Source organism: Microcaecilia unicolor, chromosome 9 (assembly GCF_901765095.1).
Source record: "Microcaecilia unicolor chromosome 9, aMicUni1.1, whole genome shotgun sequence".
Classification (NCBI taxonomy): domain Eukaryota; kingdom Metazoa; phylum Chordata; class Amphibia; order Gymnophiona; family Siphonopidae; genus Microcaecilia; species Microcaecilia unicolor.
In genome coordinates, this window is record NC_044039.1 from 86,489,211 (window position 1) to 86,510,197 (window position 20,987).

At 44.4% G+C, this 20,987-nt stretch overlaps 1 protein-coding gene across 2 annotated transcripts in view; it reads left to right on the forward strand.

The window, feature by feature from the left end:
- Positions 1 to 20,987, forward strand: part of PKP2 (plakophilin 2) — a 226,290-nt gene that overhangs the window by 69,833 nt on the left and 135,470 nt on the right. For both annotated transcript variants that reach the window (XM_030214261.1, XM_030214262.1), the window contains exon 3: positions 13,384 to 14,015. In XM_030214261.1, coding sequence (XP_030070121.1) covers positions 13,384 to 14,015 — 632 coding nt within the window. The remainder of the gene's footprint in view (positions 1 to 13,383; positions 14,016 to 20,987) is intronic.

Consider the following 20,987-nt stretch of genomic DNA (forward strand, 5'->3'; position numbering starts at 1 on the left):
ACTACTACTGCTATTTATTTCTATAGCGCAACTACACGTACACAGCACTGTACACCAAACACGTAAGAGTCCATCCCTTTTCAACATAGCTTACAATTTATCCAAGACAAACAGGACATATAAGAATTTAGAAGGTTTCATTTATTATGAGAATGATTCAAACAAATTGGCTACTAAACAGGTGATTCCTTATAATCAAGCAGATGAAGCCATTACGTATGGGTTGTGTCCATCAACCAGCAGGGGGAGATAGAGAGCACTCAAATTTCACAGTGCCACATGGTCAGCTAGCTCCATTGCCTCTTCAGTATTCTCTATCTCCCCAAGCAGGGTGGTTGCAGCCAAAGTTGCCAGGTGGGCGGGTTTCCGCGAGCGGCTGCGGGAAAATTTTGGCGGCTGCGGGGTGCAGTTTTTTGAGCTGGTTCCCCGCGGCCGCTGTGCGGTTTGGGCGCTTTTTTTCGGGCTTCTATTGGTCCAATTTGGTCCAATAGAAGCTTTTCAGGGGCGGGGTTGACGTTGGGGGTGGGGTTAATGACAGGGCGGGGTTTGGTGATGTAAGAGGTGGGGCTAGTGGTGTAAGAGGCGGGGCTAGTGACGTGGGGGCGGGGTTAGTGACGTGGGAGGTGGGGTTTGGTGGCGTGGGAGGCGGGGATTGGCTTTGGGCGGGTTTAGAGCTGGTTTTGGGCTGGGAAAAATTTTCCCATGTGGCAACGATGGTTGCAGCTTGATCAAGCTCCTTAAAAAATCTGCCTGGGGGTGGCTCCTGGCTTGCCAGTTGTTAGCCGGGGTGTTAGAGGCTATAGCAGCTTCACTTTAAAGGCACATAGGTTAGCCCTTTCCCTGCCTTACCCATCCCCCCAGTGGATGTGAGCACATTAGTTTCACTTTTCCCTGCTCTTTCCCACTCTATACTTGGTGGATGCAGGCACATTGGTTTGCCTTTCCCTGCCTTGCCCACTGTTCTGTACCTCTGGAGTTGATTTGATTGCCTCTTTTGCTGTTTTCTCTGCTTTCCTCACAGCGTTAAAAAAAAAAAAAAAAGCAAGAGGTTTTCTTCAGTTTCTACAGCGTGACCGGAGCTTTTATACTCGGTCCAGTGAGGTAAGAGTGTTTTCTGTCTCCTCCAGGTAGGGCCCGCGATTGGGACGTTTTTGGCACGAAGCCGCCATTTTGAATTTTCCGCCGTTTTTCGGCGATGGCTGCAGAGAGTGTTAAGCACTGTTCCAAGTGTGGCAAGCGCAGATCAGCAGCGGGGCTTTGTAAAACGTGCTGTTCAGGCGTAAGAACCGGCCCGAGCATGGTGAGCGATGATTCTTCCCGCTCGGTGGAGCTGGCAGTGGGCGCCATTTTGAAAGCACCACATGGTGCGACCCCCGCTGAGGCGGAGGGTCTGGAGACCGGAGGGGGCCCCCAAATTGAGGCTGGCCAAAGAGCTACTAGCCCCGGACTGGAACCAGGTGCCCAGGGCGAGTTTTTCTCCCCTGACTTTGTATTATTGCTTCATAATGCATATATGCTTAAAAGAGCTCAGCCACAGGGGTTTTCTACGGCCCCCCCTTACTGCCCCTTCGGTGGATTCAGGCCTGGGATTGCCCTCTGAGGCATTTTCCCTGATAGCTGGCCGCAAGAGAAGGGTAAATTCCCCTTCAGAGAGTGGCGCAACCCCCTTCCCCCCCCCCCCCCCCCCCCCCCCCCCCATGGTCGGGATGTGGTGACTCTGAGGGGTCTGGCAGGCCCTCGTGGCCAGAGGAAGGTGCAGAAGGGCCATTGGATCCAGATGATCCGTCAGCGGTGAGGATTTTCCACCGCGAGGAGCTGCCAGCGCTTATTTCAGATTGTCTTATTGGTCCTCTCTGTTGAAGATCCTGGGAGTGGCGTGGCCTCCTCTGGAATTCCGGGGATGGCAAGTACCAAAAAGCCTGCTTGAGCCTTTCCTTTGCATGACTCCATCCAAGAGCTTATTTCAGCTCAATGGGCTGACCCCGAAGGACCTTTGAAAGTTTCCGGGTCTATGGGGCAATGATACCCTCTGAGTGAGGAGCATTTGGCTCGCTTTGCAATGCCTAAGGTGGATGCCCTAGCCACAGCTGTGACAAAGAGAACTACCCTCCCGGTTGAAGGAGGTGTTGCCCTGAAGGACATGCAAGACCGTAGACTGGAATCAGCACTTAAACGGTCCTTTGAAATTGCTGGTCTTACTATTCGGGTGTCTGCATGCAGTTGTTATGCTGCTGGAGCCTGCCTGGCATGGTTGCAACAGGCAGTGGAACAGCCCGGTGATGGAGCGGAGCCCTTGTCTGAAGTGGCTCCGCAAATGGAGTCGGCCTTGTCCTTTTTGGCTGACGCCCTTTCTGATATTGTCAGAGCTTCTGCTAAACAGATGGCTGTAGCAGTGGCGGCTCGCCGTCTTCTGTTGCTACGGCATTGGGCGGCGGACATGGCCTCTAAGCAAAGGTTGGTGAAGTTGCCCTTTCAAGGCCTTCTCCTGTTGGGTGAGGAGTTGGGAGAAAATTGTGAAAGTCCTGGGAGATGCTAAACCCCAGTGCTTACCCGAGGATAGGCCGCGGCCTCCCTCCAAGGGTCAGGCGGTTCACTCCTCTTATAGACCTCGCTTCCGTGAAGCTAGAAGGTACCGCCCGGGGCATTCTGCTGGGTCCACTTCTCGTGGCCGGTTTTCAGCAGAGGAACTCCTTTCGCTCGGACAAACGTTCCGCAGCAGCAGGCTCAAGACCTGGAGTTCAAGGGCGACCCTCTCAATGAGGGTGCGCCGGCCCCCTCCTTGATTCCTGTTATAGGAGGATGTCTTTCCCTCTTTCTCGAGGAGTGGGCCAAGATTACCTCAGATCAGTGGGTCTTGGACCTGATCAGAGAAGGATACCGAATAGAATTCGATGCCCCGATAAGAGACGTGTTTGTGGAGTCCCGATGCGGTTCTGCCGCCAAATGGGCGGCGGTAGAGGAGACCTTACAAGGCTTGATTCACATTGGGGCGGTTTCCCCCCGGTGCCTCCCACCGATTTCGGCTGCGGCCGCTACTCCATTTACTTTGTGGTGCCGCAAAAAGGTGGGTCTTTACGCCCTATTTTGGACTTAAAAGAATTAAACAAGTCCCTAAGAATGCGGCATTTACACATGGAAACCCTGCGCTCCATCAGTGCGGCGGTACAGCCAGGAAAGTTTCTCACGTCTCTGGACCTGAAAGAAGCTTACTTGCACATTCCAATTTGGCCCCCGCACCAGAAGGTTCTGTGGTTTGCAGTGATAGGAAAACATTTCCAGTTTCAGGTCTTGCCTTTTGGCCTCGCCACAGCTTCCCGAACCTTTTCCAAGGTAATGGTGGTAGTAGCTGCTTTTCTCAGGCGAGAAGGTATCCGGGTTCACCCGTACCTAGACGACTGGCTCATCAGAGCGGACTCCGCAACAGAGAGCCATCAAGCTACAGCCAGAGTGGTCTCAATACTGCAATCTCTGGGCTGGGTCGTCAACGTAGCCAAAAGTCACCTGACCCCCTCGCAATCTATAGAATATTTGGGGGCACGGTTCGACACAGACTCGTGATATGTATCCCTACCCGAGCTAAGGCGGTGCAAGCTTCAGAATCAGGTCCGTCTGCTCCTGAGGATGCCCCGCCCGCGAGCTTGGGACATTGTCCAGCTGTTGGGATCGATGACGGCCACCTTGGATTTGGTGCCCTGGGTGAGAGCACACTTGAGACCTCTGCAGTATTCCCTGCTTCAACGATGATCTCCAGTATCTCAGGATTATCAATACAGACTCTCTTGGCTCCCTGCGGCCCGACTCAACATGGAGTAGTGGCTCTCAGACTGCATGCTGCGGCGAGGAATGCCGCTGGTGCTCCCCAATTAGTGCCTAGTGGTGACAGATGCCAGCCTGAAGGGCTGGGGCGCACATTGCAAGGGGAAGCATGCCCAGTGTCTTTGGACACCCGACGAGTCGGAGTGGTCCATCAATCGCCTAGAGTTGAAAGCGGTGTTTCAGGCACTTCTGGCCTTTCAAGTGACCCTGGAAGGATTGGCTGTCAGAGTGATGTTGGACAACACGACAACAGTGGCCTACATAAACCGGCAAGGCGGCACTCAGTGCAGAGCGCTGGCCGCGCAGGCCAAACAGATTTGCCACTGGGCCGAGCTGCATCTACAGTTTCTGTCGGCAGCTCACATTGCAGGTCAGAGCAACGTGCAAGCCGATTATCTAAGCAGGCACCAAATCGATCCAGCGGAATGGGAACTGGCAGACGAAGTATTCCTGCAGATATGTGCCAAATGGGGCAAGCCCATAATGGATCTTATGGCGACAAGCTCAAATGCCATCAAATGCCAAAGTCCCGTGCTTTTCAGCAGACGGAGAGATCCTCGCTCAGCCAGGTTGGATGCCTTGGCTCAACCCTGGCCTCTGGGCCTCTGGTATGTGTTCCTTCCGTGGCCCTTGATAGGGCGTGTGCTCCTGCGGATTCGGCTTCACCCAGGAGAAGTGATTCTCATCGCCCTGGATTGGCCCAGGGGGCCTTGGTATGCGGACCTCCGACAGATGCTAGTGGAGGCTCCCCTTCCTTTACCTCTGGTACCGAACCTGTTGTTGCAGGGACCGGTGGTCATGGAGGACGCCTGCCGTTTTGGTCTTACGGCATGGCTATTGAGAGGGCGCAATTGAGAGGCAAAGGCTATTCCAATAATGTTATTTCCACTCTCCTGCAGGCCCGTAAGCGGTCCACTTCCGTGGCTTATGCCAGGATCTGGCGCCAGTTTGAGGCTTGGTGTGTTTCAAAAGCGATCACACCCATGCGGGCTCCTGTCTCGCCAATTCTGGACTTTTTGCAGGATGGTGTACAAAAAGGCTTGGCCTATAATTCCCTGCGGGTGCAAGTGGCAGCATTAGCCTCCCTTCATGGTAAGGTTGCAGGCGTGTCTTTAGCTGCTCATCCAGATGTGGCACTGTTTCTTAGAGGGGTGCTTCGGCTCCGTCCTCCCGTGCAGACACCTTGTCCAGCTTGGAACCTGGGGTTAGTATTGAAGGCCCTTCAGGGGGCTCCCTTTGAACCGCTTCGGCGTGCTTCAGAGAAAGATTTGACGCTGAAGGCCGTCTTTTTAGTGGCCATTGCTTTGGCGAGACGGGTGTCAGAGCTCCAGGCGCTGTCCTGTAGAGACCCTTTTCTGCAATTCTCAGAGTCAGGGGTCACTGTTCGCACCATGCCTTCCTTCATGCCTAAGGTGGTTTCAGCTTTTCACCGAAACCAGCCTGTTTTCTTCCCTCCTTTGTTGAGGAGGAGTTTCCAGATTCATTTGGGCAGTTGCACCTGTTGGATGTGCGCAGGACTCTGTTGCAGTATCTGCGAATTACAAATTCTTTCAGGACCTCTAATCATCTTTTTGTGCTGTTTGCAGGTCCTCGCAGAGGGTCTTCAGCGTCTAAAGCCACTATTGCTCGTTGGCTCAAAGAAGCTATCTTTTCAGCATTTCTGCTGTCTGGCAGGGCTCCGCCTGAAGCCTTTTAAGGCACATTCCACAAGAGCAATTTCCTCTTCCTGGGCGGAAACTGGAGCACTATCTCTTCATGAGATTTGCAGTGCTGCAACATGGGCTTCTAAGCTCTCTTTCGCCCGACATTACAGGCTGGATGTGGCTGCCAGGAGGGATGCGCGTTTTGGAGCACAGGTGCTAGCGCGTGGTGTGGCTTGTTCCCACCCTATTTAGAGATTGCTTTGTTACATCCCATAAGTAATGGCTTCATCTGCTTGATGACAAGGAAGGGAAAATTAGGTTCTTACCTTGGTAATTTTCTTTCCTTTAGTCATAGCAGATGAAGCCATGAGCCCTCCCTATATGATTGTATGATGTGAATCTGTTTCAGGTTCTGTTCTTGTTTCCTGAAGTTCTAATCCTTCCTTGGGAGAAAGTTGGAAAACAGTCTTCAGGATTCTTGTTCACTTATAGGAGGATGAGTTCATTCCCTCCAGTTCATGTGTAGGAGGTTGAGTTCATTCCCTCCAGGAGGATGTGTGTATTCCCTCCATAAATACAAAGAGGAGGACGAGTTTATTCCCTCCAGGAGGATGTGTTCATTCCCTCCTTTTGAGTTCATGCCCTTGTTAAGGGGCCATCGTTCGCTGTGAGGAAAGTTCATGTTATTCCCATTGCAGTTTGTTATACTGCTTTGGAAGCTTCAAATACTGAAGAGGCAGTGGAGCTAGCTCACCATGTGGCACTGTGAAATTTGAGTGCTCTCTATCTCCCCCTGCTGGTTGATGGACACAACCCATACGTAATGGCTTCATCTGCTATGACTAAAGGAAAGAAAATTACCAAGGTAAGAACCTAATTTTCCCATAAGTTGTTAAAAGGTAAAACAGCCTAGGGGAGATCAGTATGGAGTTTGCATTACCCTTGTCACCTCTCCTTTTGAAATGGAGTGTAAAAAAAGAAATCCTAGAGCAAGCAAGCAAAGTCCTTTCTACTAAAACTAGAAAAAAGAGTGACAGTTATCCCAACAATATAAAATTACAATTTAAACAAACCCTTTCTTTAAAAAAAAATCAGGTAGAGAACTTGATGCAAAAAAGCCAGAAAAATTTACCTTAACCTGCATTGTCCTCATCCTAATTGGCTGAAAAGCTGATAAGATTAGCTTTGGGGTGGGTGGGAGCTGGGATGGGTAGGAGTAAAGTAAACACCAAACGGGGGGGGGGGGCTTCCTTCAACTGCTAACTGGGCTCTAAACTGATGTTATGATAAACTATAAAATGCAACCTAAAATAGTAAATTAGACTCTAAAACAACATTTATATGAGACCCTAAAAGCAGAGTAATGTAAAAAAGACAATGACATTACCTATTTAACCCCAAGTCTACATTCTTCCAAGTTTGAATACAATTTCTCAGCAGGTAGGATACTCATCAGTAAAGTTTTCTTCTCCTCAGCATTATATCATGGCAATAGGGGGGGAAAAAGGGAAATGAGAGGGGTCATATGGAACAAAAAATCTAGTTAATGCTAAACAAAGCCACTATGGCCAGTGGAAATGAGAGGCAGAAATCTGTGTATCATAGATTGACTGTAAAATGTTTTAATAGCATCTCATTCTTTTGGATAATAAATTGCCTTCTCACTCTCTATATTACTTTACCCCTGTCTCCTTTCCCTTCCCATCTCCGTCATTTTTTGTGTGAATGTTTTTTGCTGTCCTATCCAACATTGTAGTTCCTTTCCTTTTTCAAAGCTCTTGTTTTTAAACTATTATGTACACTGCGCTGACCTACCCGTCAGTTAGAGTAGTCTAGCAAATTCAATAAAACTATAGGAGACAACCACATAAAGCAAACCAGTGTTGCTTCGGGAGGTGGCTACATCTGTGCTGATATTACCTTACTGATGCAAGCAAGGAAGTGGGAAGTGGACCAATGACTCCAGGAAGCTGTGACTATGGTAGTATATTTATTTATTTATTTATTTGCTGCATTTGTATCCCACATTTTCCCACCTATTTGCAGGATCAATGTGGCTTACATTATGTCGCAATGGCGATCGCCATTAATGGAATGATAAGTACAGAGTGATGTTATAAATTAAGATATAAAAATATCAAGTAAATAGAAGTAAATAAAATATCAAGTGAATAGGAGTAAATAAATAGATCATTCATAACAGCCTACATTATAAAGTTTGTTCTTCATATACTACCATAGTCACAGCTTCCTGGAGTCATTGGTCCACTTCTCACTTCTTTGCTTGCATTTTGACCCTGTGGGATTTTGTGTTCTTCCACTTAGGTGGATTGCCTACCCCATTACCTTACTGATCCCATCACCTCAGAATTCAACAAAATGTTCGCTATGGTAGAGAATTGTTTATCCTCATGTTTCTTGAAATTGAATTAAAAAAATATTGAGCCTTATAGTCAAATGATTTAAGCCGGCAAGAGAGGCTCCTGCTCACTTAATTTACCTGTGGCCGCCTAACCCCCAATATTCAATGGCACTAAACCAGGCTGTGCCGCTGAATATCACCTCTGACCATCCATTAAAAAATGGGAAGGGCAGAGGTGGTACAGGGGACAGTGTTGGGGAGGAGCTGGCAGTCAATGCAGGTTCCGGCAATATTCAGTGCCAGTAGGTGAATTTTGGAAGTTGTCCTAATTCTGCCTGCTTAGCTGTGCGGGTGCAAGCATCGGCTTTACCCTTTTCTTTTTTTTAATCCCCCACCCCCTCCTTGAACACCCCTCTCACCCCACCCTTGCAGTCTAAGCAGGCCCCCTGGTGGTCCTTAGGGTCATTGGGGGCAGGAGCAAAGCCCCCTCACTCCTACCTCTTGTGGCTTCCTTTTAAAAAATGGCTGTAGGGGGATGTTCGGGGAGAAGTGTGGGGGGTTATGCATGGTGGCAGGCTGGGGGGAGAGGGGATTTTTCAGAGATCATGAGGGGGATTGATGGGCTTTAAAAAGAAAAGAAAAGGATTATGCAGGTCACAGCTCAGTGTGCTGCTGCGGCTAAGAAAGGAAATAGAATGTTAGGTATTATTAGGAAAGAAATGGAAAACAAAACTGAGGATGTTATAATGCCTTTGTATCGCTCCATGGTGCGACCAAACCTCGAGTATTGTGTTCAATTCTGGTCACCACATCTGAAAAAAGATATAGTGAAATTGGAAAAGGTGCAGAGGAAGGTGACGAAAATGATAAAGGGGATGGGACACTTCCCTATGAGGAATGGCTAAAGTGGCTAGAGCTCTTCAGCTTGGAGAAAAGGCGCCTGAGAGGAGATATGATAGAGGTCTATAAAATAATGAGTGGAGTTCAATGGGTAGATGTGAAGCATCTGTTTACACTTTCCAAAAATACTAGGACTAGGGGGGCATGTGATGAAGCTACAATGTAGTAAGTTTAAAACGAATGGGAGAAAATGTTTCTTCACTCAACGTGTAATTAAACTCTGGAATTTGTTGCCAGAGAATGTGGTAAAGGCGGTTAGCTTAGCAGAGTTTAAAAAAGGTTTGGACGGCTTCCTAAAGGAAAAGTCAATAGACCATTATTAAATGGACTTGGGGAAAATCCACTATTTCTGGGATAAGCAGTATAAAATGTTTTGTACTTTTTTGGGATCATGCCAGGTATTTGTGACCTGGATTGGCCACTGTTGGAGACAGGATGCTGGGCTTGATGGACATTTGGTCTTTCCCGGTATGGGAATACTTATGTACTTATGTAATATTCAGCCAGGACCTGCATATCTTTTTTTTATTTATTTATTGCACTTGTATCCCACATTTTTCCACCTATTTGCAGGCTCAATGTGGCTTACAAAGACCTGATATGGCGTCGCCATACCAGGGTAAAGAATACAATTGGTGTTACAAAGAAATCAAGGAAAACAAGAGGAATTGGTCAGGTAGTTATATAAAGATATAATCTGGTAAAGGTGGATAGATGTGGATTAGTTAGTTATGGGTTTTCATGGTAGGCTTTGTTAAAGAGAGAGGTTTTCAGAGATTTGCGGAAGTTACTTAATTCATTGATCGTTTTCAATTGAGTTGGAAGTGCATTCCACAGTTGCGTACTTAAATAGGAAAAGGTGGCCGCGTATGTTAGTTTGTATTTTAATCCTTTGCAGCTGGGGAAGTGTCTTATGTGGGACCCAGCTGAGTATTGTCTGGGACCCACATAAGCCATCAACCAAATTTAGCCCTGGATATTCTGTGCTGGGGCCTGGGCATGACCCAGCACTGATTATCCGGGGCTAATTTAGCCAGCCACAGTCAGCATTTAAAAAATATTCTGACAACTGTCGACTGGAAACCTGACCATTGGAGAGACTCAGTAATATCAAAGGATATTAGGTATTATTTGAAATCCCATACAGTCTTTTGAAATACAAGTTAACTTTTTAATCAAAAAAAAAAAAACTTTTCAACACTTAGACAACTTTTACAGGTTTGAAATTCTATTGAATTTGATCCATTTAAGATTGTTCTAAAATTCGATTAGATGTTGCTCAGAATATGAGAACAAGGCTGCAGATCCTTCACAATACGACAGCGAGGTTACTTTGTACTGTTCAAAGGTTTGATAGGGTAGCTCCTTCGTTTCAAAAATTACATTGGCTCCCAGTGGAAGCACAAGTTATTTTTTTAAATTATGTATTTTTATTTTTAAGGTCCTAGAAATCAGCAAGGCAGACAGTCCACAAAATCCAGAATGAAAGCAGATCAATACAAAATATGTCACCAAAAAGCAACAGGGCATATAAGATTGTCTATCTCCAGAAACATTTATTCACCACATAAATAAAACACATTAAAAGCCTCGTTTGGGCTGTGTCATGGGCTCATTAATAACAGTTAAATACATAAACACAAGTTAGTAAAAGCATAAAATCATACAAATAAGAAATAAAACCGATGATAGTAGCACCTTAGAAAATTCCTTACTTATAAATAAAATATTAAGATTATGGAGCTCATTTTTGAAACAGAAAAACATCTAAAAAATGGCACAAAGTGGCAGATGGACCTTTTTTTTACAAAAACATCCAAATCGCTATTTTCGAAACTCATTTTAACACATTTTTCTATGCAACTAAATCTAGAGGGGGTGTGTTGGAGACGTATTTTGGGTGGGACTAGGGTGGGCTTATGATTTTGGATGTTTTTCTGCAATAATAGAACATTGTAAAAATATCTAGGGCACAAAATAGAATGCTTTTAGCTAGACCTGTTTCAATAACAACTAAATGCCAAAAACGTGCCCAAACTGACCAGATGACTGCTGGAGGGATTTATTTATTTATTTATTTATTGCATTTGTATCCCACATTTTCCCACCTCTTTGCAGGCTCAATGTGGCTTACAATACATCATGAATAGTGGAAATGTATTAGAAAATATACATTTAGTGTTACAGTAGGATCTTGGGCAACATGATAAGAAAACATGTTAGTAGTATAACAAGCAGATTTTGTAATACAGTTCTGAGTATATGTGTAGGAGTTATGTATAAAGGCATGACTCCCCTCCCCCCTTAATCCCCCAGTGGTTACTGATCTCCCTCCCTCCACCCTAAGAGGTGAAAGTGACAGCACATACCAGGCTCTATAACAGCTGCAGATATAATGGCCATTCCTCTTAGAGCAGCAAGAAGGTCCCTGGAGTAGCCTAATGGTTGGTGCAGTAGACTATAGCGGTCCATATCCCACTCGTACACTTGTGATGGTAAGTGTGAGCGCCCCCACCACAAAGTACCTACAGACCCCCCCATATAAGTGATACCTGCAGGCATAAGGACTATTATAGTGGTATACAGTTGGGTACAGTACATTGTTTTGCTCTTTCTGGAGGGCTCGTCATACAATATAAGGGGTTATCATATGATGTGTACCTGGGACCTTTTATGTGAAGTTCACTGTAGTGCATTCTAGGCTGCCCTACTACTCTGCTGGGATATCTGTGTGGCCAGTCTAGTAAGACTGCTGGCCCCAAGACATTCCCAATGGCTTATTTTTGTGCATTTTTCCTTGAACGTTTTTTTGTTTGAAAATGGCCTTGAACAAAGGTGCACTCAGCACAAAAACATCTAAAATAGGGTGATTTTCGAATGACCATGTTTGGCACTGAACTTTTGGATTCTTTTGTAAAACGTCCAAAATCAGATTTGGACATCATTAGGGGCATAATCGAACGGGGACAACCATTTCTAAGGGCACCCATTTCTAAGGGCATCCGGCCAAGGGACGGAGAAACCCGTATTATCGAAACAAGATAGGCACCCATCTTTCATTTCGATAATACAGTCGGGGACGCCCAAATCTTAACATTTAGGTCGACCTTAGAGATGGTCGTCCCCGATTTTCGAACATAATGGAAACCAAGGACGCCCATCTCAGAAACGACCAAATCCAAGTCATTTGGTCATGGGAGGAGCCAGCATTCGTAGTGCACTGGTCCCCCTCACATGCCAGGACACCAACCGGGCACCCTAGGGGGCACTGCAGTGGACTTCACAAATTGCTCCCAGGTGCATAGCTCCCTTACTTTGTGTGCTGAGCTCCCCACAACTGTACACCAATACCATAGCCCTAAGGGGTGAAGGGGGCACCTACATGGGTACAGTGGGTTTTGGAGGGCTCACATTTACCACCACAAGTGTAAGAGGTGGGGGGGTTGGGCCTGGGTCCGCCTGGCTGAAGTGCACTGCACCCACTAAAATTGCTCCAGGGACCTGCATACTGCTGTCATGGAGCTGGGTATGACATTTCAGGCTGGCATAGAGGCTGGCAAAAAGTGTTTTTTTTGTTTTTTTTTTTTTAGAGTGGGAGGGCATTGGTGACCACTGGGGGAGTAAGGGGAGGTCATCCCTGATTCCCTCCAGTGGTGATCTGGTCAGTTTGGGCACCTTTTCACGGCTTGGTTGCAAGAAAAAAATGGACCAAGTCGGCCAAGTTCTCGTCAGGGACGCCCTTCTTTTTTCCACTATCGGCCGAGGACGCCTATCTCCTAATCACGCCCCAGTCCCGCCTTCGCTACGGTGCCGATAACGCCCCTGTGAACTTTGGTCGTCCCCGCAACGGGAAGCAGTTGAGGACGTCCAAATCGGCTTTCGATTATGCCGATTTGGGCGACCCTGAGAGAAGGATGCCCATCCCCCAATTTGTGTCGGAAGATGAGCACCCTTCTCTTTCGAAAATAAGCTGCATATCTCCCATCTCGAGACCTCATTCAAGATCCCAGATATCCCTCTCTGGATCCCTCCAAGATTCTAGAACCTCCTTTCTCTCCTCTCTTTCTGTCCTCTTCCCCCCATCCCCGATCTTCCTTCCTCTTCTTCCCTGATCCCCAATATTTCCTTTCTTCTTGCTTCCGTGTCCCCAATCCTTCCTTCTCCTTTTCTCCGCATCCTTGAATATCCCTTCCTGTCCTCAACCCATCCCTGAAATCTCTTTTCTCTCTTCCCCCACATTGATAACTGAGATTCCTCACTCATAACGCTTCCAAAATAATAAATTATGCAGACACCAGGATAGACTGGAAAACTACTTTATTTTTATGATATAAAATTAAATCACATTATTAAATATACAAAACAATTCAATTTTCTGCATATGTGATACCTAATTGAGGCAAAAGTTTAGAATCTTTGCTGCAGAAATTTCTAACTCTGGCCACAAAATCTAGCCATGAGCTGCACAGGAAACTGATGCTATGCTGTAACTGAGTAGAATAGGAAACCCACTGTGAGAAAATGTGTGACAGTAGAAAGGTTACCTCAATCAACATTTTACAAGTCTTTTTTTTTTACTTGATCTTTTTTTTCTTCAAAATGTGATAGATATTCCAAAAACCACACATAATTTGTGATTTTATTTTACTGTTCTTTATACAGGAGTACAAGCCGGTGAGTTATGAAAATGGTTACAGCCCTTACAAGACGATGGAAGAAAAGTCCCAAAGACACCCCATGTTGAGACTGGAAATTTCTCCAGACACTGTCCCCAAGATACCTGAAAATGCATATAGTACCAGTCTGAGATATCAAGAAAAAAGCAACAGCTCTTCTGTTGCCCCAAGATATGCCCTCTCTGACATTGTTGGCTTAAATAAATATGGTTCTGTAAGCAAATCAAGAAACGGTTCTTTTTGGCGAAATTTCCATGCAGGAACTGTCAGAGACACAGTCCATGGGAACAGCCTTCCTACCAGCCCAACTGGACTTGTCTATTATCAAAGGTCCGGCAACAGTCGCAGTATGAGCAATCTTTTTGAGAAGGAAAACGTATATCAACCTGGTACAACGGGGGAAATTAAAAACATAATGCAACCTGTGAAGTCAGGGATGACAATGGAAAGTCATTTCAGAAACACATATAGGAAAACTTCTCAGGCAGCTTCAGTGGCCAGCGGTGGTGCAGAAACAAGTGGAAAAAAAGTATTTCTGACAACAGCCTTGGCAGCAGCAAGGGAAAATGATTTCCGACAGGCACGAGGAGAAGGGACACTAAGTGAATCTCAAGTTGGGTAAGTTCAATAATAAAAGAAAGCTACACTTCATAGTATAGCTGATACTATCAAGTTCTGAAATTGTTTCTGTCTTGATCAGAACTGGTTTCCATAGCATTTAAACCTGCTAAACTATTAACTGGTGAGAACTTGGTAACCTAAGGATATTTACGCATGCAATGCTATTGAAGTTCATAAGGGTAAATAATTTGGTTAATGAACAATTTGATCAGATAGTATTACCTTTACAGGGGTTGCATAAATCATTTTTTTCATGTAGGAAAACTTTTTATGGCCTAATCACTAAAACAAGAGTTTTAAAAATGATTTATCCAACTAACTTTGTTGTTAGCTGTTTAAATCTAACTAGGTCAAACAGGGCCATAGCAAGCTATAATTGGCACCCTGAGTGATTTGCCCACCATAGTGCTCCAGCCTCCCCCCTCCACACGTGCAAAGCAGCCATACCCCTTCTATAAACTGTCCTCCTGGAAGTCCCCCCCCCCCCCAATGCACATCCATTCCTTTCCAGCAAGCACTACCAAAGAACCCCCAACTCCTGAAGACCCCCCCCAAGCACATACACTCTCTACTGAGAACCCCAGCCCCCACACCCCATAGTCCCCCCCCCCCCAGGCCTACCTAAAGGATACCCTGGTAGTCTAGGGTTGGGTGAGCAGCAGTGATCCCCAGTTGCTGCTGCCTTTGCCGCTCTGGGTTCAAAATGGCAGCTGTGATTTCTGATGACAATACCAGATGCCACCCTCCCCCCCCCCCCCCCCCCCCCCCCCAAAAAAAAAAAAAAACTCACTCAGTCCATCAGCAGCAGTTTTGAGAAAATAGGTAGCACCTTTTGGATTGAGTGAGTTTTGCATAGAGTATTCAATACAAAGTCATTAAAATACCATGGGCAGTGAATTTTGGCACAGGAATAAGCTACAGTAAACAAATCCTCAATGAATGAAATTAATCATGTAACGCAAAACTGACAAAAAATGGACTACTTGAGTTCTGGAAAAGTGCTCTTCAATTAGAATATGTAAAGTCCAATTTTGCATAGGGCATTTAGGTTGGAAATGGAATGTCCAAATCTCAATGTTCAGTTTTCAACCTATATTACAAAAAATTGACTGAACAGGGAGCCTTTTGTAAAATACTTAGGGGATGTGTATTTTCCTATACATGAAGTTATAAGAGGAGGGTGGGAGGTTGACCACGGACACCAAAGACTGGAAGAAATGGATTTGAAGGCAAAAAACCTTAAATGTTTTTATGCCTTCAAGTCCATTTCTTCCAGTCTTTGGTGTCCGTGGTCAACCTCCCACCCTCCTCTTTCTATACCTTCGTGGTTTCTCGTGGGACGTTCAAGCTCTCCGCTTTGGCGGATTCTCTTGGACATATCTTCCTAAACATGCCATGGGAGCAGTCATTTTGGAAAAATATATACGTACAAAAAGAGTGGCATTGCTCAGCAGTGCCTTTTGAAGGTTATGTTATAAACCATTTTTACACTGAAAATGCCATTTTTAATGCTTTCATAAAATTATTATATGACACAACTTAGATTTGCGAAAAATTTTTTACTATTCAAATCAAATATGCCGCCAAATCACAGATTCCTCCAAGCAACTTTTTCCAGCTTGAAGACTTTGACAACCAAGCCTAAGGAAAATCATCAAACAATTTGTTTGGAATCTGAACATAAGTATTACCATACTAGAACAGACCAAAGGGACATCAAGCCCAACATCCTGTTTCCAACAGTGGCCAATCCCAAAACAGTACAATACAATTTATGCTGCTTATCCTAGAAATAAGCAGTATATTTTCCCCAAGTTCATTTTACTAATGGCTTATGAACTTTTCTTTTAGGAAGCTATCCAAACCTTTTTTAAACCCTGCTAAGCTAACTACTTTTACTACATTCTCTGACAACAAATTCCAGAGTTTAATTACACGTTGAGTGAAGAAATGTTTTCTCTGATTCATTTTAAATGTACTACTTTGTAGCTTCATTGCGTGCCTCCTAGTATTTTTGGAAAGAGTAAACAAGCGATTCACTTCTACCTGTTTCACTCCACTCATTATTTTATAGACCTCTATCATATTTCCCTTCAACCATTTTTTCTCCAAGCTGAAGAATCCTAGCCGATTTAGCCTTTCCTCATAGGGAAGTCGTCCTATCCCCTTTATCATTTTCGTCGCCCTTCTCTGTACCTTTTCTAATTCTACTGTATCTATCTTTCTTTTTTGAAATGGGGTGACCAGAATTGCGCACAGTATTTGAGGTGTGGTCGCACCATGGAGCAATGCAAAGGCATTATAATAGTCTCATTTATGTTTTCCATTCCTTTCCTAATAATACCTAATGTTCTATTTGCTTTCTTAGCTGCCGCTGCACACTGAGCAGAGGGTTTCAACTATTGTCAACGATGACACCTAGATCCTTTTCCTGGGCATTGACTCCTAATGTAGAACCTTGCACCACGTAGCTATGGTTTGGGTTCCTCTTCCCCACATGCATTACTTTGCACTTGCTTACATTAAATGTAATAGCATCCTTCATCTCAATTTTTAACCATGCTAGCTGCTGTTTGGTCTTCCTTCCTCCTTTTTTAATATATGGAATATATTTGGCCTGGGCTTCCAGGATGGTACCTGATATAAATTTTTGACCTTCGCAGCCGCTCCTCCTTTTTTTTTTTTCCACCATTCTTCTCATTTTTTCATAGTCTCCTTTTTGAAAGTTAAAAGCTAACATATTGGATTTCCTGTGTGTACTTACTCCAAAGCCGATATTGAATCAGATCATATTATGACCACTGTTATCAAGCGGCCCCTGCAACATTACCTCTTACACCAGATCATGTACTCCACTAAGGCGTCTTTTTTTTTTTTTAACTCTAAAAAATTCTCAAATTCCAGGTGACATTTCCTCCTCTTCCAGTTCAGCTGCCCTCAATATCCTTTGCAAACCTTATCAACTTCTTGGAATTAATTTGACATCGCCCGAAATGGCTGTGTGGCAAGTGCTTTACTTGCCGCCCGGCCATTTCCTGCAGGAAAGCGAGACCTTCCCTTTTACCAGCTGCGGTAAAAGGGGGCCTCAGTGCAGGTGTAAAACACGCACTGACACCAGCACCGACCCCCTTTTGCCGCAGCTTGGTAAAATGTGCCCAATGTGTGTTTAGCCCACGGGAAATCATAACTCAGTGCAAAACGCTTTAACACATTTTGCAGTAAGTGTTTTCCTGCATGCTAAGCTTAATGCCCTTTAGTAAAAGGGGTCCCTATGTAAAAGAGGAGCATCAAAACCTTAAGGCACTAGTGAGGACCAAGGCGGCAGAAACGGAGGCAGCAACACTTGGCCCATTTTTCTTTACCTTTTTACCAGACTGAAGTAAAGGACAATGCAATTGCTATTCTTACACCGTAACCCAAGAGTTTCAGATCAGTCATCCAGAACTCATGGAACTGAGTCAAGGTGAAGACAGCCTGTGCTGAGATAAATCAAACCAAGGGACCAAGAGAGAACAAGTAAGGGGTAAGGCAGCTAAAAGAGTGGCATCAACACAGCAAGATATTTAACAAAGAGAGTAATATTGCAGCAGAAGCATAAGAACATAAGAATAGCCATATTGGGTGAGACCAATGGTTCATCTAGCCCGGTATCCTGTTTCCAATAGTAACCAATCCAGTTCATAAGTACCTGGCAGAAAACCAAATAGTAGCAAATATTCCATGCTACCAATTCCAGGGTAAGCAATGGCTCTCCTCAATTTCTATCTGAATAGCAGACTATGGACTTTTCCTCCAGGAACTTGTCCAAACCTTTTTTAAACCCAGATATACTAACTGCTATTAGCACATCCTCTGGCAACGAGTTCCAGAGCTTAATTAATCATTGAGTGAAAAAATATTTCCTCTTATTTGTTTTAAACGTATTTCCATGTAACTTCATTGAGTGTCCCCTAGTCTTTGTACTTTTTGAAAGAGTGAAAACTCAATTCACTTCTACCCATTCTACACCACTCAGGATTGTATGGACCTCGAGTGTATTTCCCCTCAGCCATCTCTTTTTCAAGCTGAAGAGCCCTAACCTCTTTAGCCTTCCCTCATACAGGAGGAGTTCCATCCCCTTTATCATTTTGGTCGCTCTTCTTTGAAACTTTTCTAATTCCGATATATCTTTTTTGAGATACGGTGACCAGAATTTAACTCAATACTCAAGGTGAGATTGCACCATGGAGCAATACAGAGGCACCAAAAATGATGGCATGAATAGTCAAAAAAAGGTTTAAGAAAGAGAGATTTTTTTTTTCATTTTCCGTTTTTCAGCACAAAACGCTGCAGTGTAACAAGTGTACAGTCTAGCAGCAGCAGCAAGCATAAGTACTATTGCCATACTGGGAAAGACCAAAGGTCCATCAAACCCAGTATCCCGTTTTCAACAGTGGCCAATCCAGGTCACAAATACCTGGCAAGGTCCCAAAAAAGTACAAAACATTTTATACTGCTTATCCCAGAAATAGTGGATTTTCCCCAAGTCCACTTAATAATGGTCTATGGACTTTTCCTTTAGGAAGCCCTCCAAACCTTTTTTAAACTCCGCTACGCTAACTACCTTTATCTCTGTCAACCAATTCCAGAGTTTAATTACACGTTGAGTGAAGAAACATTTTCTCCGATTCGTTTTAAATTTACTACATCGTAGCTTCATTGCATGCCCTCTAGTCCTAGTATTTTTGGAAAGCGTAAACAGACGCTTCACATCTACCCGTTCAACTCCACTCATTATTTTATAGACCTCTATCATATCTCCCCTCAGCCGCCTTTTCTCCAGCTTGGAGAAGCTGAAGAGCCGTAGCCGCTTTAGCCTTTCCTCATAGGGAAGTCGTCCCATCCCCTTTATCATTTAGTCGCCCTTCTCTGCACCTTTTCTAATTCCACTATATCTTTTTTGAGATGCGGCAACCAGAATTGAACACAATATTTGAGGTGCGGTCGCACCATGGAGCGATACAAAGGCATTATAATACCTAACATTCTATTTGCTTTCTTAGCCGCAGCAGCACACTGAGTGGAAGGTTTCAACATATCATCAACGACGACACCTAGATCCCTTTCTTGGTCTGTGACTCCTAACGTGGAACCTTGCATGACGTAGCTTATAATTCGGGTTCCTCTTTCCCACATGCATCACTTTGCACTTGCTCACATTAAACATAATCTGCCATTTAGACGCCCAGTCTCCCAGTCTCGTAAGGTCCGCTTGTAATTTTTCACAATCCTCCCGCGAAGAAGGAAAAGCAGCACAGACTAATATTATATGAATAAGGTAGCTTCCTTATTACGTGTTTTGGATTTAGAAAAATGTAAAATAGAAGCTGAATGTTAAAAAGCAGACATGTTAATAAATAAGGGTCTATGGGAACCTCTTCCATGCTTGTAAAGTGATTTTATTTTCCTAGCGGAACAAAGACCATTTGATTTGAAAGTGTAGATTTGTAGAGAAAAATCCTTCCTAGGCAACTTCATACTTGTGAAGATTAAGAGATACCAGATGTACGTGACAGAACTAGAGTAACCAGCACACAGGATCTTTTAAAATTATTACCTAAAACAACCAATAATTATGTACAATAGGCTTCTTTTTGGCATTTTTCTTTCTCTGTGTTAAAGCAAGACTGCAGTGATGCTTCAGTACTTGTTAAAACATGACTTAGAATTTTGAGGCAGGATTTTCTATTTTTAATGTTGTCATGGAAATCTATCTAAGCTCAGCTATTGCCTGGGGGGTAATATTATTCTCATTTAGTGCCTTATTCACCTAAGGCACTTCCCCATTCTCTGCCTGTTTATTGAATAAAGATCTTAATTGGAAGGCTTCCAGTGTGTGTGTTGGTTGGTGAGAAAGAGTAAGCTAGGTCATATGAGGGCCTATTAGCTAAGGGGACCTTTTACTAAGATTACTAACGATTAGTGCACACTAAATGATAAGATGCCCATAGGAATATAATGGGCTTCTTATCATTTAGCGCACACTAATCATTAGCGAGTGGTAAATCCATTAGCGCACCTTAGTAAAATGACTCTTAAACCATGTTAGGAGCTTGACATGGCTTTTCACGTACTCTTTTAACAGATGGCTTTTAACACCACGTGTCCCAATTATTTGCTTTAAAAAATTAAGTGTTGGGAAAGTGGTATATAATATGTTCAAAGTAGTTCACAAAATAAAATACAAAAAAAGGTTATAAAATAAAAATAAAAGCAAATATTAATTCGTCAAATACAGTCCAGCATTATCCATAGACCTCCTTTTTTGATTTAACAAGAATTAGCATGTACTAATTTGCACGTTAAACACCTAATGCAGAAATTCCTAGTAGGTGGCATTGGGTGGCAGGAACTGCACCTTGCACTTAATACTGAAGTCATTACCATGCATTAACAACTAATGTAACACAGTTCACTTAGAGGTGTAGCTAACTGCATTTTGCCTTATCTGCTGTGCTGTTACACATAACAGATATATTTTCCCTGTGTTGGCAGCAAGTCTGCCTTCTCCTAAGTGCTGGGAAAGCCCCCAAAGTCATCACTGAGGTCTTGCAGCTACTGCATGTTAAAGTTGATTATTGGCATACAATAACTGCAAAACTTCAACATGGTTTTACTAATCTCTCTATATAAAACGCACCTCCAATGTTCTATGAGGCCAAGTTTCCCAGCATTCCAAGCAGTTGGTCATGGTGTAGATCAGTTTTCCACCATGAGTGCCTGCCCCGCCCTCGCGTCACAATGTGATGACGTAGAGGGCGGAGCACATACACTCTGCAAAACAAAAAGCACACCCGCTCCCATACCACACATGATGACGTCACATGCAACGCGAATGCAAACAACAACCAAGAAAGAGAGCGAGGGACCAAGCCAGCCACACTGACCATCACAGGAAGGGAGAGACACAACCAAAACGTAAGAGGGACA